At 44.0% G+C, this 14084-nt stretch overlaps 1 protein-coding gene across 3 annotated transcripts in view; it reads left to right on the top strand.

Annotated features, from left to right (window-relative positions):
- LOC119966193 (glucocorticoid-induced transcript 1 protein-like) overlaps positions 1-14084 on the top strand; it is a 252601-nt gene that overhangs the window by 200051 nt on the left and 38466 nt on the right. For all 3 annotated transcript variants that reach the window (XM_038797519.1, XM_038797521.1, XM_038797520.1), the window contains one exon: positions 9496-9706. In XM_038797519.1, the coding sequence (XP_038653447.1) occupies positions 9496-9706 (211 nt within the window). The remainder of the gene's footprint in view (positions 1-9495; positions 9707-14084) is intronic.

The raw sequence follows: 14084 nt of genomic DNA, 5'->3' as shown, positions 1-14084 counted from the left end.
TAAAAGACGCACTCTTTCCCCCCGCCGCCCCGCAAGATCAAGCCGCCATGTCTTGCGGGGCAGTGGAGGCGAAGATGGCAACCGCACAAGCGTCAAGGCCGGGCGCTCGGAATTCACGCGTCGCCGCTCTTAGCCCCCTGGGGGGGGGGGGGATAGGGGGCGAGGAATGGCCTCCGATGCCGGAGTGAAACACTCCAGGTTTCACTCCGGCGTCGGCTGTATGTCTCCCTTTGGGAGAATTGCGCCCAAGAGGTCAAATATGAGTGGTACACTTCCAGAAATATGATAATCTTAACAACCAAAAGAAGAAAAGGCCTATTTAGGTTGTAGGGTTCAACCAACAAGCAAGTTACTGTATTGGAAAGCTGCTAAGCAGGTTATTGGGCAAAACGTTAAACACCAAGATATTTTTTGTCCAATTGATGGAAGTCCCAATTCTGAGGTCATATGCAAGTCCTGTGGCCAATAAGCAGGTGGCAGAACTTCCACAGCATCTGTAAGAAATTAACATCCAGCTGGTAGAAGGTAGTGCCAGCAAGTCATTGGAAGGTTCCACAGCCAGTCTGCGGCCTTCTTCTAACCTGTGCACATAGAGAACATTGGAAAGGATATTGAACAAGAGAGCCTGTGAAAGAATGCATGGAGGCAGAGGAAGGATGACTCCGTGGTTCATGGACACCTTCCTCGGAAGTGTTCCTGCAAGCACTGAGTGAAAGATGAGAGGTGCCCTTCCCAATGAATGTGAGGAAGCAGAAAACAACTCTCAAAGTGGGTCTGGCTGGTGGTGGCTGACAACATCAGCTGCCGCACGGTGGTCGCACAAGTATGAGAGCAGTAGCAGAAGTGACTCATTGACCTGCGGTCTGACAAGTTGAGTGGCATTCATAATTGCAAGCGAGCAGCCCTGCGTGTTTTAAATGGCTTCAATGAGAGGTGAGGCAAGGTGGCCAACCGATGCATTAGACAAAACCAAGAAGCAGTGTCCACAGTGAGACATGAGATTGCCTCAGGCAGGAGGCCCGTGATCAATCAGAGGTGTTTGCTACACCAACGGGGTTGAATAACCAATTCCAGCAATGTTCCATTGCTATAAAACTGGGCAGGTAAAGTGCCACATTTTGATGAGCATAGCTGGGCAAAGAACGAGTGACAGAGTGTATGTCTGTGGTTGCAGAAGAGCGCAATGCAGGAGCACCCAGAAACATTTATGTAAATGTACCTAGGGTCTCACTGAATGGTGCTTATTTGCTGCATGCGACAGCGTTAAAGCTTTGTGCAACTTAAAAGTTCTTGTAATACTTTAATGGCTCATTTGTTCATTTCTGCACCAGTAGATCATTCTCAGATGTTGAGATCTTTGGAAGGTGGCATGGTGGCTCAGTGGTTAGCACTGCTACCTCACAGCGTCATGAACCCGGGTTCAATTCCGGCCTCAGGTGACTGTGTGGAGTCTGCACGTACTCTCCGTGTCTGCGTGGGCTTCCTCGGGTACTCTGGTCTCCTCCCACAGTCCAAAGATGTGCAGTTTAGGTGGCTTGGCCATGTTAAATTGCCCCTTAGTGTCCAAAGATGTAGAAGTTAGGTAGGGTTATGGGGTTACAGAGATAGGGTGGGGTAGGGTGCACTTTCAGAGGATTGGTGCAACTTATTTTTCAATTTTAAAAAAATTCTCATTTTCACCATTTTCATCCAGGAAACAACAAAAACAACACAAAAACAACCCCCCCCCCCCCCCCCCCCCAAAAGAAATAGCACCCCACTCAATATACAGACCAATACATCGACTTGTGCATTCCAGGTAATAAATTAGCAGTCAATTAGTAAACAGTGTAATCAAAAACAACAACAACCCCAGCCTCTGCCCCCATTAATGTTCGATAGCAACCAATTCTCGAAAGTGCACAATAAACAGTTCCCATGAATTGTAGAACACTTCCTTCGTCCCCCTCAGCTCAAACTTCACCTTCTCGAGAGTCAGAAATGCAAGTAGGTTCCCGCCGCCAAACTGAGGCACTAGGTGGAGAAGCTGACCTCCACCCCAACTGGACCCGCTTCCGGGAAATCAGTGAAGTGAAGTGAAAATCTGCCCCGCCTGCAGTTCGCGCCAGTCCAACACCCTGAAAGTGGCTTCTAGGGGACCTGGTTCCAAGTTCTTGTGTAGTACCCCTGAGATGATACTGAAAACGTCCCTCCAATACCTCTCCAGCTTCGGACAGGACCAAAACATATGTACGTGGTTTACAGGGCTCCTCCCACATCACTCACATAGGTCCTCCACTCCCTCAAAGAGTCGGCTCATCCTCGCCCTCATGAAGTGAGCCTTATACACAACCTTTAGCTGTATCAGCCCCAACCTCGTGCATCAGGTGAGGCATTTGCCCTCCGGAGCACCTCACACCACAGACCTTCTTCCATCACAACCCAAAAAAATGTGCAGCGCAGGTAAATTCACCACACTGAATTGACCCTTAATTGAAAAAAATAATTGGGTACTCTAAATTTATATTTAAATAAAGACCTTCTTCCATAACCTCCCCAACTCTTCCTCCCACTTGGTTTTAATCCCCGCCATGGACACCTCCCCCTCCCCAAAATCCTTCCGTAGATCACCGGCACCACCCCCTTCTCCATTTCACCTACCGTCAATTCCTCTTCCAACAGTGAGAAAGCTCAGAACCTCCTTCCTAGCAAAGTCTCGGAGTTGCAGGTAGCTAAACCCTTCCGCTTGCCCGAGTCCATAATTCTCCACCAACTCTACCAACCTCACAAAATGTCCCCCCAGGAACAGGTCTTTAATACCCTGATTCCCCCTCTCCTCCATCTCCGAAACCTCCCATCCAGCCTCCCCGGCTCAAACCTGAGGGGTTGGTGCAGACTTGATAGGCTGAATTACCTACTTCTGCCCTGTAGGGATTCTATGCATTAAAAGGTGTGCACAAATAAGGGCAGTGGTGAATATACCCCTTTGATTAATTAATAAGTGGGACATTTAATGAAAGACCTGAGAAATAAAAACAGAAAATTCTGGAAATACCCAACAGGTCAGCTCGTATCTGTGGAGTATTTCTGCGAAATAGCCACCAACCTGAAACTTGTTCCCTCTCCACAGATGCTGCCTGAGCTGCTGAATATTTCCAGCATTTTCTGATTTCACCTCATTCTCAACATCTGCAGTATTCTGCTTCCTGGGAGCGTATGCACACACACCTCCACATAGCCTTGCACACACACACACACTCACCTCCACACACACACCTCCCCACGCGCGCACACCTCCCCACGCGCGCACACCTCCCCATGCGCGCACACCTCCACACACAACCTCCACATACTCCGCAGACTGTTTAAACATTCAGTGACAAGTACGTCTTGTTGACGAGGATCCTCCCATCTCTGAGAAAGCCTTAATGGCCACAGACATGCAGTTTATCCAATTGCCCGCTCGCTGTTACTGGCCTGATCAGTGCAGTACCTGATGTGTTTCCTGTCCTCTGGAATATGGTATCTGTCACCTGTTGATACAGTGATGGGCTGCTGACTGAGATCCCATAAATGTCTCCAGGCAATGCCTGGAGTAAGCCTGAGGTGAAAATGTTGAGCATCACAGTTACCTTCAGTACCACAGGCAACGGGTGGCCTTCGCATCCCATTGGCCTCAACTCCTCTTCTGGCACTACGCACAGATTTTGTCACCCCTGCCTGGACAGATGGAGTTATCTCGTGCACTGGTGTTCAGGTATTTCCACACAGCTAAGTCTTTGTCTGTAAACCCTTTCAGCTGGAATAGGAGCTTCTGTGAATATTAGCAAACCTTATTGCACCTCCTCTCTGGCTGCATCCTCCCTTCATCATGCTGGTGCTCCTCTGGATGGTCCAGCCAAGCTTTATGTAGCTGATTCTCTCCAGCTCTCCCATTTCACATCCTGGAGTCAAACTCTTGAGTGTAGAACAACCATTGAACTTTGGAGCCTTCATGTGCAGTGCCTCTCGAACTATCTCATACTGTCTGCACTCACTGCAGTGAACCTGAGGGGTAGCCTTCCAAATTGCACTCTGCTAAACCTCGGCCTACCTCATTGATAATACAGCTGTACTCAATGGCTGCCACTTCCAAACAGCACCCATCTGCCATTGAGGTCTCGCCTCCTTTCAGTAAGCAAGCCTCTGACACTTTGTGGCACCCGTGTGCTCCATAGAAAATACAAGCTTTGCACATTGCTTTCAGTTGGCTGCCCACCATTATCAATCCCGCTACCTGACTGGGAAATTTGCTTGGCTGTGGTAACTTATCAGGGATCCACCGAGGAGATTCTCTCTTTCCTCGTCTCCAAGCCTGTTATCTTGGGGCTGGTAAAATTCCACCCAAAGAAGTAGATAAAAATCATCTCGCCAGCTACAATCAGCAACTTGGTCTATTGTATGCAAAAGGAAGCAACGTAAGGGAACGGCTCTCCCCTGTGGTGTCTATCTGATATGGTATTCTACGGTATCCATAGAACCAAACATTTAAACTAGTTTATATAGGGAATCCCACCTGGCCAGTTACAGGACAGAGTTCTGCTTCTGTTTTAACTGTCAACATCACAGACTAATATCTATACTGCACCATCATTTATAAGGATAGTGCTAGCTAAACCAGGCATGACTTGCTGAGATGATAATCATGATAATGAAAATTTATAAATGGAAATAATCTAAAGATAGATCTTGAAGAGTTCAAATGATGGAACTATGGCTATTTCCTTTAGCAACTTGTTCCATTCTGCAATTGTCTTTGCGAAGAAAGATAGATTGCATCAACAATGTCTTGGAAACAAATGGACTTCCTAGTATTGCGATCCCAGTTGAGTACCAGAATGGAACCCTGGTTCAAAAGACCCTGGGCGGGATTCTCCGTTGCCTGACGCCGATATTGCAATCAGCGATCGGACGGAGAATGGACTCTGATGCCAAATCGGGGCCGGCGTCGGTTTGACACCGATCAGCCCTACTCCGCCCCCTCTGAAATGTCACCATCGCATTGTGCGCCATTGCAACGGTGTTGGCGTGTCATTGAAGGCTCCTCTGCGATGCTCCACCCCTGATGGGCCGAGTTGCCGACCGCATGGGATAAGTGTGGTCTCCAGTCAGGAACCAGGCGTGGCGGTTGTGGACTGTGTCCAGTGCCGCCACACTTGGCTGGGATCTGTGCCGCTGGCTGGGGGTCTTCCACGAGGGCTGGGGGTGACTAGTGGAGGTTAGCCATGGGGGCGGCCTATGGGGTGGCGGATGGCAGGTCGGATCTGTGCACTGCTGGCGCCATGTTGTACGGCGCGTCCACTGCAGGCTGTCGCCATGCGCGGGCAAGGATCCGGCCATTCTCCGGCCATTTTCGGTGCAGGAGCCGCGGGTTTCACCTGGTGCAAGTTCCCCCCCGCCCCCAGCCCAGCTTAACAGTTACAGGCAAATGTCATGGTTAACACAGACCAAAATATACATTTTAAGCTACAATGGTCTTATTAAGACACAGGGCGCGATTCTCCGCCCCCCACGCCGGGTGGGAGAATAGCGGGAGGGCCTCCCGTCATTTTTCACGCCCTCCCGCTATTCTCTTCCCCCCCCCCCCCCACGCCACGAATTGGCGCTCGCAGTTTTTTTTACGGCGAGCGGCGATTCTCCGAGCCCGATGGGCCGAGTGGCCGGGCCTTCACGCCCGTTTCAACACGGCAGCAAACACACCTGCTTGCTGCTGTCGTGAAACGGGCGGCAGATGCCCGTTTTGGGCATCTGGGGGCCCGATTGGCACGGCAGTACCACATAGGCCCGCGATTGGTGCCCACCGATCGTGGGCCGTGCGTCCGTAACGGACGCACTCTTTTCCCTCCGCCGCCCCGCAAGATCAAGCCGTCACGTCTTGTGGGGCGGCAGAGGGAAAAGACGCGAACTGCGCATGCGCAGGTTGGCATTGTCCAACTTGCGCATGCGCGGCTGACTTCATCGGCCGCGTCAGCCGGCGTGATGCTTGGCGTGCGGCCTTGACAACCGTCGTGAAGGCCGCGCCGTTGTGACATACGGGCCGCGCTAATAGCCCCGCCTGGGGGGGAGAATCGGTCCCGGAAGTCGGCGTGAAGGCTGCCGTGGGTCACGGCCTGTCCCACGGCAGCCTTTACGATTCTCCGCATTTGCGGAGAATCTCGCCCACAAAGTCCCTCTTAAGCACACAGGATAACTGTGTGGTAAGACGCACTCTTCTCTGAACTCAAGTGAATGTATGTGGATTTCTCCTCAAAATCCCCCCCAGATGATTCTTCTACCATGAGCAACCTGGCCTCACTGAACTCTGGCTGCCACACCAGTGATTTCAAATTTCGCTTTCAAAAGTCACACTTTCAAATCTTCTTTTAAATTATGCTTTCCCTCTGTCTTAAAGGCTTTTACACAAACTCTTGAGGTCCAGGAAGTGATTTCCACAATTATTTCAAGTAATGTCTCCCAAACTGTAGTAATTTCTCACAAATCTTAGAACTACTGCAGATATCTTTCTGGTCTCTCACAATCCAATGCATTTCTAACTCTCTGACTTTACTGAACAGTAATCTGTTCTAGTTCCCTGTTTCTTCTGGTCCATTAAACAAGACTAGCTGCACTTTAGATTTTTGGCACTTGTTTTCTTAACCATTACTCAATAGTATGACTTTTCTTCTAGCAAGACTGAGAGAGATGTTCCCTCTAGCCTTCTAAACCAACTGCTCCTAGTAGAGCTGTAAGCTGCATTTTCTCTCACTGCCCATCTCAACTGCAATCAAATTAGTTAAATTAACACTTAAAAGCATCTCTACCCTGCAAGGCCCCAATTGCTAAGCAACCACTTATTTACTCTTCACGCCATAGCCCCCTCTAAGCACGATTGAATCACAGTTGGAATTGAAACCAACCCCCACACAAACACCTTAATCCAGCATGAATCTAACTATATGCTTTACCCTTCCAGGCATAGAAACATGAAATGAACTCCCATTTGAAACTATACCTTATTTCTAATGTTTACCAAGACAAATATAAAACCCTTAAAACTGTCTGGTTTGTGTGATCGGCTGCCTTGTGCTTTGTCACTACCGGAGGTCACTTGGTTCTTGTTTCTGTCAATTCCCACCTATCCATTCCCTATTTCATAGAATGTAGTTAGACTATTTTTCTCCCCTTTTCTGCCGATTTCCTTTCCCATTTCAATTCCTGCAGGATTGTGCAGCATGTTTTTGGATCGCTTCAATCTTATTTACATGTCTCTCTAAGGATCCCATACACAACTTTCATACTCCAGGATTAAGTAAACAAATGTTTGGTATTTTAACTCTGCCATTTTTGTGGCAATACTAAAGATTCCTCCTCTGAAATCAAGTGCTCTGTTTGCTATGGATGTTATCTTTTGAATGTGGAATCCTCATTAAAAATTGCTTTTCGTGTGAACCCCCAGGTGTGATTGTGTATCTAACTGTTGGATTCTTTGTGTTGGCAGTGCACATCAACAAAGAATTTTTTGGTAATGAATGCCATCTGCCAGTTTTGCAATCCCAGATCATCTTGCAGTGAACTGATATGATCTTGAGTTTTTCCTGATAAGCTGCGCAACCTGCAAATAGTTGCACCCTGTTTTTTTTTAAACTGGCTGAGAAGGTCCTTTATGTATGTATGTATGTATGTATATCAAGAAGAGTAAAGATCCCAGCACAGTTCCCTGGGACACTCGAGAGATGACTTCTCTAGGGAAGGATAATTCCCCATCACAATCACTTTTCAAAGTCTTCTGTTGGTTTAAAAAATACCGGGATCCAATGTAATGATGTTTCCCCATTCCATAGTAGTGAAGCTTGGACGAGGAACTTTTGAGAAGTCTAGTAACGCCATCTGAGTAGTTTCATCTATTTTGAGACTTTAAGCTAGCTCATCAACAATACATGAAAGCTGTGTTTTACGTAGAGAGCAGGAAGTATGCAAACTCTAATTTCTTCCAGGATTAATCCTTTAGCAGAAAAGTCTAAATTGTAGACTATTGTTGACACTACTGTGATTTGTTTTACTTTTAACAATATCTCTATTTTAAAGCTTTCTCAACTTCAATGAATTTTAAATGAGTAAAGATATTAAGCTTGGACTAACTAATTGTGGTAGTAAAATAAAATGACCCCGGCTTTATGGAGAATTGCTGCAAATCATCTGCTTGCATTTCTGGATGTCACTCATTGTACTTACAATTTTGAGTATGTATAGATATCTTCCTGCCATATCATAGTTTATTGATCAAAATGGATTTGATTGCTTTTTTACCACATTGATAAAAATGCTTTATATTAAAATAATAAACCACTTCTGCCCTCTGGGGCTAAGACTGGAAATTGCATTGCATATGACTGCTTCACTTTATTGTCGCTATCATGCACAACCACAGCATTGGGCGGAAGGATTTGTAACTCGGTTGGTTTCTGCTCATGGAGATGTTTCTTGGACACCAGTTGATTTTCCAATGCACTTAAAATGAATGTCCTTACGTTTTGGCTAATGGGGGCTACCTGCTGAAATGGATTGTACCTTTGTTGAGATGTTGTAATGTACAGGGTTTATTTGGAAGGGGACTTGATTAAGTCTTAATATGTTACTCGGTTTGCCTGGAAACCTTTGAATAAGATACAGTGAAAAATTGGCACCAATGCTCTCAATGAGTATTACAAGCAAGAAGATGCCGTAAGGCCTAAAGGATAACATTTACCTAAACTCAGTGTCAAATGGGATTTACTGCATTATTAGCAATATTGACTTGCATTCTAAATTTGGTGTGGTTCCTTTTGAAGTTGCTTTACAGATCATGATGAGATTAGCAGTATAGTGTTCCATCCCATTTATCTTTTAAACAGGCCGAGCATTTCTGATGAAATGCATTTCTGAGACCTTTTGAAGGCAGAAGTATAAGAAATTAATGTCCATGGATATATCTATAGAATAAAGCAAAAAGTCTGTAGATGAGTTGAACCATTGATATCTCTTTCGCACATAGACCAGCACAGTTCAAAAAATACATCCTGATTTATTTTATTTTCTAGCCAAATGTCTTGATATGTTCAGTTGAATTGTATCATATCAGGCTCTTTGAGTGTGTTTATTTGAAATCCCATCATTTATGTTTGCATCAATCTGTGGTTTTCTGTGAAATAATCATTAAAAGTAAGGCAACAAACACTGTTTGTGTTTCAGTGCATTCTGCTTTGGCCTTATTTTCATACAAAGTCACATAATTTTGAGGGTAGTTTAGCATCTTTGAATTTTATTTTGACAGTAAATGTAACAAATTTTAATTTGCCAGTTTTAGGTCTTTGGGAAGTATGCTCCCTTTAAGGCACTCTAAGTGTTCAACCCGTGAGTTCTTGCACATGGAGGCTTTATAATCTTGAGTTCAGTGGAAAGATTAGCATTGACCTTGCTGCTGGTGTTATAATAAAGTAACACTGTACATTTATGTTCCAGCCCCTGGAGATTCCTGATGGCCACCGGGCACCTTTCCCTTCCATCTACCGCAGCAGCAGTACTCGCAGTATTGACACACAGACACCCTCTGTCCAAGAGCGCAGCAGTAGCTGCAGCAGCCACTCACCATGCGTCTCCCCTTTCTACCCGACTGGATCTCAGGAAGGAAGCCCATGCTCAGCAGAAGACCTTCAGTATGACAGGGAAAAAGGTGAGAGAGTAGGCTTCAAAATGAATCTACGAATGCTGGCGTTGATTTTGCTTCCCATTGGCCACCTGAACACATGATCAGAAAGTACTATTGCCTAAATTGGTGTGAGTTTTACTAAAAAATATTACATGGGTTAATCCTCCCATCCATTATTTAAAGATACAGAGAGAACAATCCATTGAGTACAGAGTACAAATAAATAAATTGCACTAAGGTTATTCTATCACTCTGCATGGTCATTTAATAGTATCTACCTGACAAAATGAACAATATCTGTCCTATACAATCGGTGGGAGTAAATATTGTTACTGTGAAGAGGGCAATGCCAAATCCTGTTTCGCTGTTAGAAAGTGTTGCAAATATCTAAGATTTGATTTTGTAGGTACCAATACAAAAGATTTTTGATGCCAGGCATTTGGGTGCCTGCATTCAGATTCTTGAAACTACAATGTGCGTTCTGGATTTATAACGAGGTGAGGGAGGAGTGGAAAACATGGTTGCCAATTTTTGTCTTGAACTCTGGGAATATAATTGGGTAGAGCAGATGACATGTAGAATGTGCATGGCCTTTATCCTATTGAAATGATGTGAAGTGAGATTCCTATAACAGACACATGGACGATCCATTCCACTACATTACCACCTGTGAGGGGAAGGTGAAGGTTTGCCTCATGGTCTCCTGTACCATAATTGCTCCCACTCTTTCTGTCAGTAATTCTCCATCAGCTTTCTGTTGTTACTGTTCAAAATGTAGACGTTTTAATTTTAATAAAGTCAAGTCTAAAGCCATTGTAGCAGCACCAGCTGTCATGGTGAGAATAAGGAAACCTGCAGAGAGGCAGGTTAAATTGGTTATAAAGGCTCTGGAGAAGTCTAGATTTGGCAGCACAGACTGGTGTTTTCAGAACGCTGTAGTTCGGAATATCTCTGTTTTAATGTTCCATCTTTACTGGTGCGATTTGAAAATCCAGAGACAAATTGAGAGTTAATAACTCAGGAATTCAAATAGTTCTTGGAAGTTTCTTCATGAACTGGGAAGTTAATCAAATATAAGGAACTTTGAGGAATGGAGTTAACCTCAATATGAGGTTACGATATGAACCTAATTTCTAATCTGAAACTAATGACATGTTTGTCATTATTTCCCACTATTTCTGACAGTTCACTATCATACCTTTTTTTGTGTCATTACTCAACCAAATCTAGCTCTGCATCCTTCTTCGTCAAACATGCGACATACTCTACAGATCCAATCCTCAATACTTTCCAGAAACCATCCTCATTTTGATCTCAAATTTTATTTTGTCGCAGTCCAGATAGGTTAGTCCAAGTTCCCTGTTAGAACTATGACTGTTGCAAGCATTTCTAAACTGTCTGCAAACCACCTAATTGTTTTTTTAATCCCTCATGGTCCCAGTTCCCAGTGAGGTTACATGCCCCACATTATTTCTTGACTCAATCCAGACAAACTCTTTTTTATGGCTATTATTTTGCCCTTAATTAATATCATTGCTCCTTTTTTTTTCTATCTCGTCTGAAAATGTTAAGCTGAAACATTTAATCAAGCCAAGTTTTAATCAAGGTGGCAACATGAGGTCCACCCTTCATTCGAATTAATGCAACCTGTTCCTGAACTTTTATTTCTGACACTTTGCGCATTGGCTCTCTTATACTTCTCATTACCCTCTGTCATTCTATTTTCTTTCACCTATCCTGTTGAGCATCTTCATAGATGTTTACGGAACAGAAGGACGCTATTCAGCCCATTGTGTCTGCGCCGGTCAATGAAGATCTGACTAATCCCATTTGCCAGTACTTGACCCATAGCCCTGGAGGTTATAGTGAATATTTAGATACTTCTTAAATGTTACTTGAGTTTCTGACTCAACCACCCTTTCAGGCATTGTGTTCCAGGTTCCCACCACCCTCTGGGTAAAAAAGTTTCTCATCAATTTCCTTCTTAGCCTTCTACCTCTTATCTTAAATCTAGGCCCTCTGGTTATTAACCCCTCTACTAATTGAAAACGTGCCTTCCTATGCACCCTATCTGTGTCTCTCATAATCTTGCATACCACTATCAAGTCCTCTCTCTCAACCTTTGCTGCTCCAAGGAAAACAACCAAAGTCTATTGAATCTTACTTCATAGCTCAGACTCTCCAGCCCAGGCAACATCCTGGTAAATCTCTTCTGCATCCTCCGCAGTGCAATCACATCCTTTCTGCAATGTGATGAGCAGAACTGCACGCAATACTCCAGTTGTGGCCTGACTAACATTTTATACAATTTCTCCATGACCTCCCTGCTCTTGTATTCTATGATTTGGCTAATAAAGGCAAGTATCCCTGATGTCTTAACTACATTACCAACCTGTCCTGCCATCAGGGATCTGTGGATACGTACTCCAAGGTCCTTCGGATCTTCAGTACTTTCCAGGGTCCTACCATTCATGGTGTAATCCTTTGCTTTGTTAGTCCTTCCCAAGTGCATTATCTCACTTGCTCACTGTCCTGGGGTAAGTTTCTGTAAAACTTGCTTAGACCATACTATTTTGGACTCTTTTGTCCTTCATTATATTTATTCTCAACCTCTTTCCTCTTTGGTTCCCTTTAATAGAAATCCATTTCAAACATGAATAAATACAAATTAAGGAGAAACCATTTTTTTTCTCATTTAACTCATTGTTCTGTGGACACGTATGGTCACCATTAAATATTTAGCTACCTCTTGAATGGCTCCAGGATATTTGCCCGTTCTAATCAGAAAACCATTTATTATTTTCAGAAGTGCTTCCTGAAATTAACCCTTAATATACTTTTCAATAATTTGTCCCTGTGTCCTGCAGTCATAATTTAATTTGAAATTGTGCTGATGATAAATATATTTAATCCACATGGTATTTGGTAAACCTGTTTTAGGTCATCTTTCATTCTCAATGTATCAAAGCTTCCCTCAGAACTTATTTTTCTAGACCAGGAACAAACCCAGTAGTCATTGTTTGCATCATTTGCACTTAATAGTAATATTTATTAGTGTCACAAGTCAGCTTACATTAACACTGCAACAAAGTTACTATGAAAATCCCCCTGTCACCACACTCCAGTGCCTGTTCAGGTACACTGAGGGAGAATTCAGAATGTCCAAATCACCTAACAAGCATGTCTTTTGGGATTTGTGGGAGGAAACCGGAGCACCCGGAGGAAATCCACTCAGACACAGGGAGAATGCGCAGACTCCGCACAGTGATTTAAGCCGGGAATCGAACTCGGGTCCCTGGTTTGATGTTTCCTTTTTGTCTTAGTGATCAGAAGTGAATTATGCTGTGGAAATTTCCTCCCCAAACCTCTCCACTTCTCTATCTCTATCTCACTTTCCTCCTTTGATACACTTTATAAAACCAGCCATTTGACCAAGCATTTAGTCATCTGCCTTAATGTCAACATGTGTGGCTCAATGTCATATCATGTATGATAATGCCCCAGTGAAGCACCTTGATACTTTTCATTGTGTTAAAGATGCTAAATAAAATAGTTATTGTGTTATTCAATAGTATGATCAGAGCCGTGTACAACTAAGCATGGTGACCTCAGATTTTAAGAGGTGTTGCTGTTTCCTCAGCCAATCTAACCTGGCTAACCATAACCCTCAGTTTCAGCCATTTTCTCATCCACTTCCATGTTGAGCTATTCAATCCATTACAATTGTGCTGCAACCTTGCACGTCGAACATTATTGAAGGTTTCCTTCACTTACAACTTTACGGGAGCCGTATAATTATACAAAGCATTAGGAAATCAATTAGACCAGTCTGCTTTTTGCTAGAGCAATTTAAAACTAATTTCACTGCCCTTATCTCTCCCTACAGAGCTTTATGTTGCCTATTTCTAATTTTAAATGTGTGGTAGCAACGGACTAGGGTATGCCCTGTGATTAAGTGTTCCAAACTTAATTCACTACATAAATACATTTCTTCTGACCTTGTTCCCTCATTCTTAGTGAAAGTTTTAAATGGATGATCCCTTGTCACTGATCCCTCAACTGGAGGATACAGCATTGTCCTTTTTTCAGAATATTCTACTCCAGTTGAAATGATCGCAGTCTCTTCTCCCATATTACTGCTGTAGTTTCTTCTCCCTGGCATCATCCTAATGAATTCATACTGATTGGTGTCTATGGTTAACTTTTTTTTACCACAATATGGGGTCCAAACCAGCTCACGTTGTTCTAATTGTGACCCAACCTTTGTCTCGTACTATGACCTGTTTGCTGCTGTACACTCGGCCTCTATTTGTAAAATTCAAAATTTCTTTGGTCAATATTTGAGGAAGTTAAATATTTTCACTTAAATCTTCTAAGACTTATGCCGTTGTTCCTCCACTCC

This window comes from Scyliorhinus canicula, chromosome 5 (assembly GCF_902713615.1).
Source record: "Scyliorhinus canicula chromosome 5, sScyCan1.1, whole genome shotgun sequence".
Classification (NCBI taxonomy): domain Eukaryota; kingdom Metazoa; phylum Chordata; class Chondrichthyes; order Carcharhiniformes; family Scyliorhinidae; genus Scyliorhinus; species Scyliorhinus canicula.
This window is presented reverse-complemented; position numbering and strand designations above follow the sequence as displayed.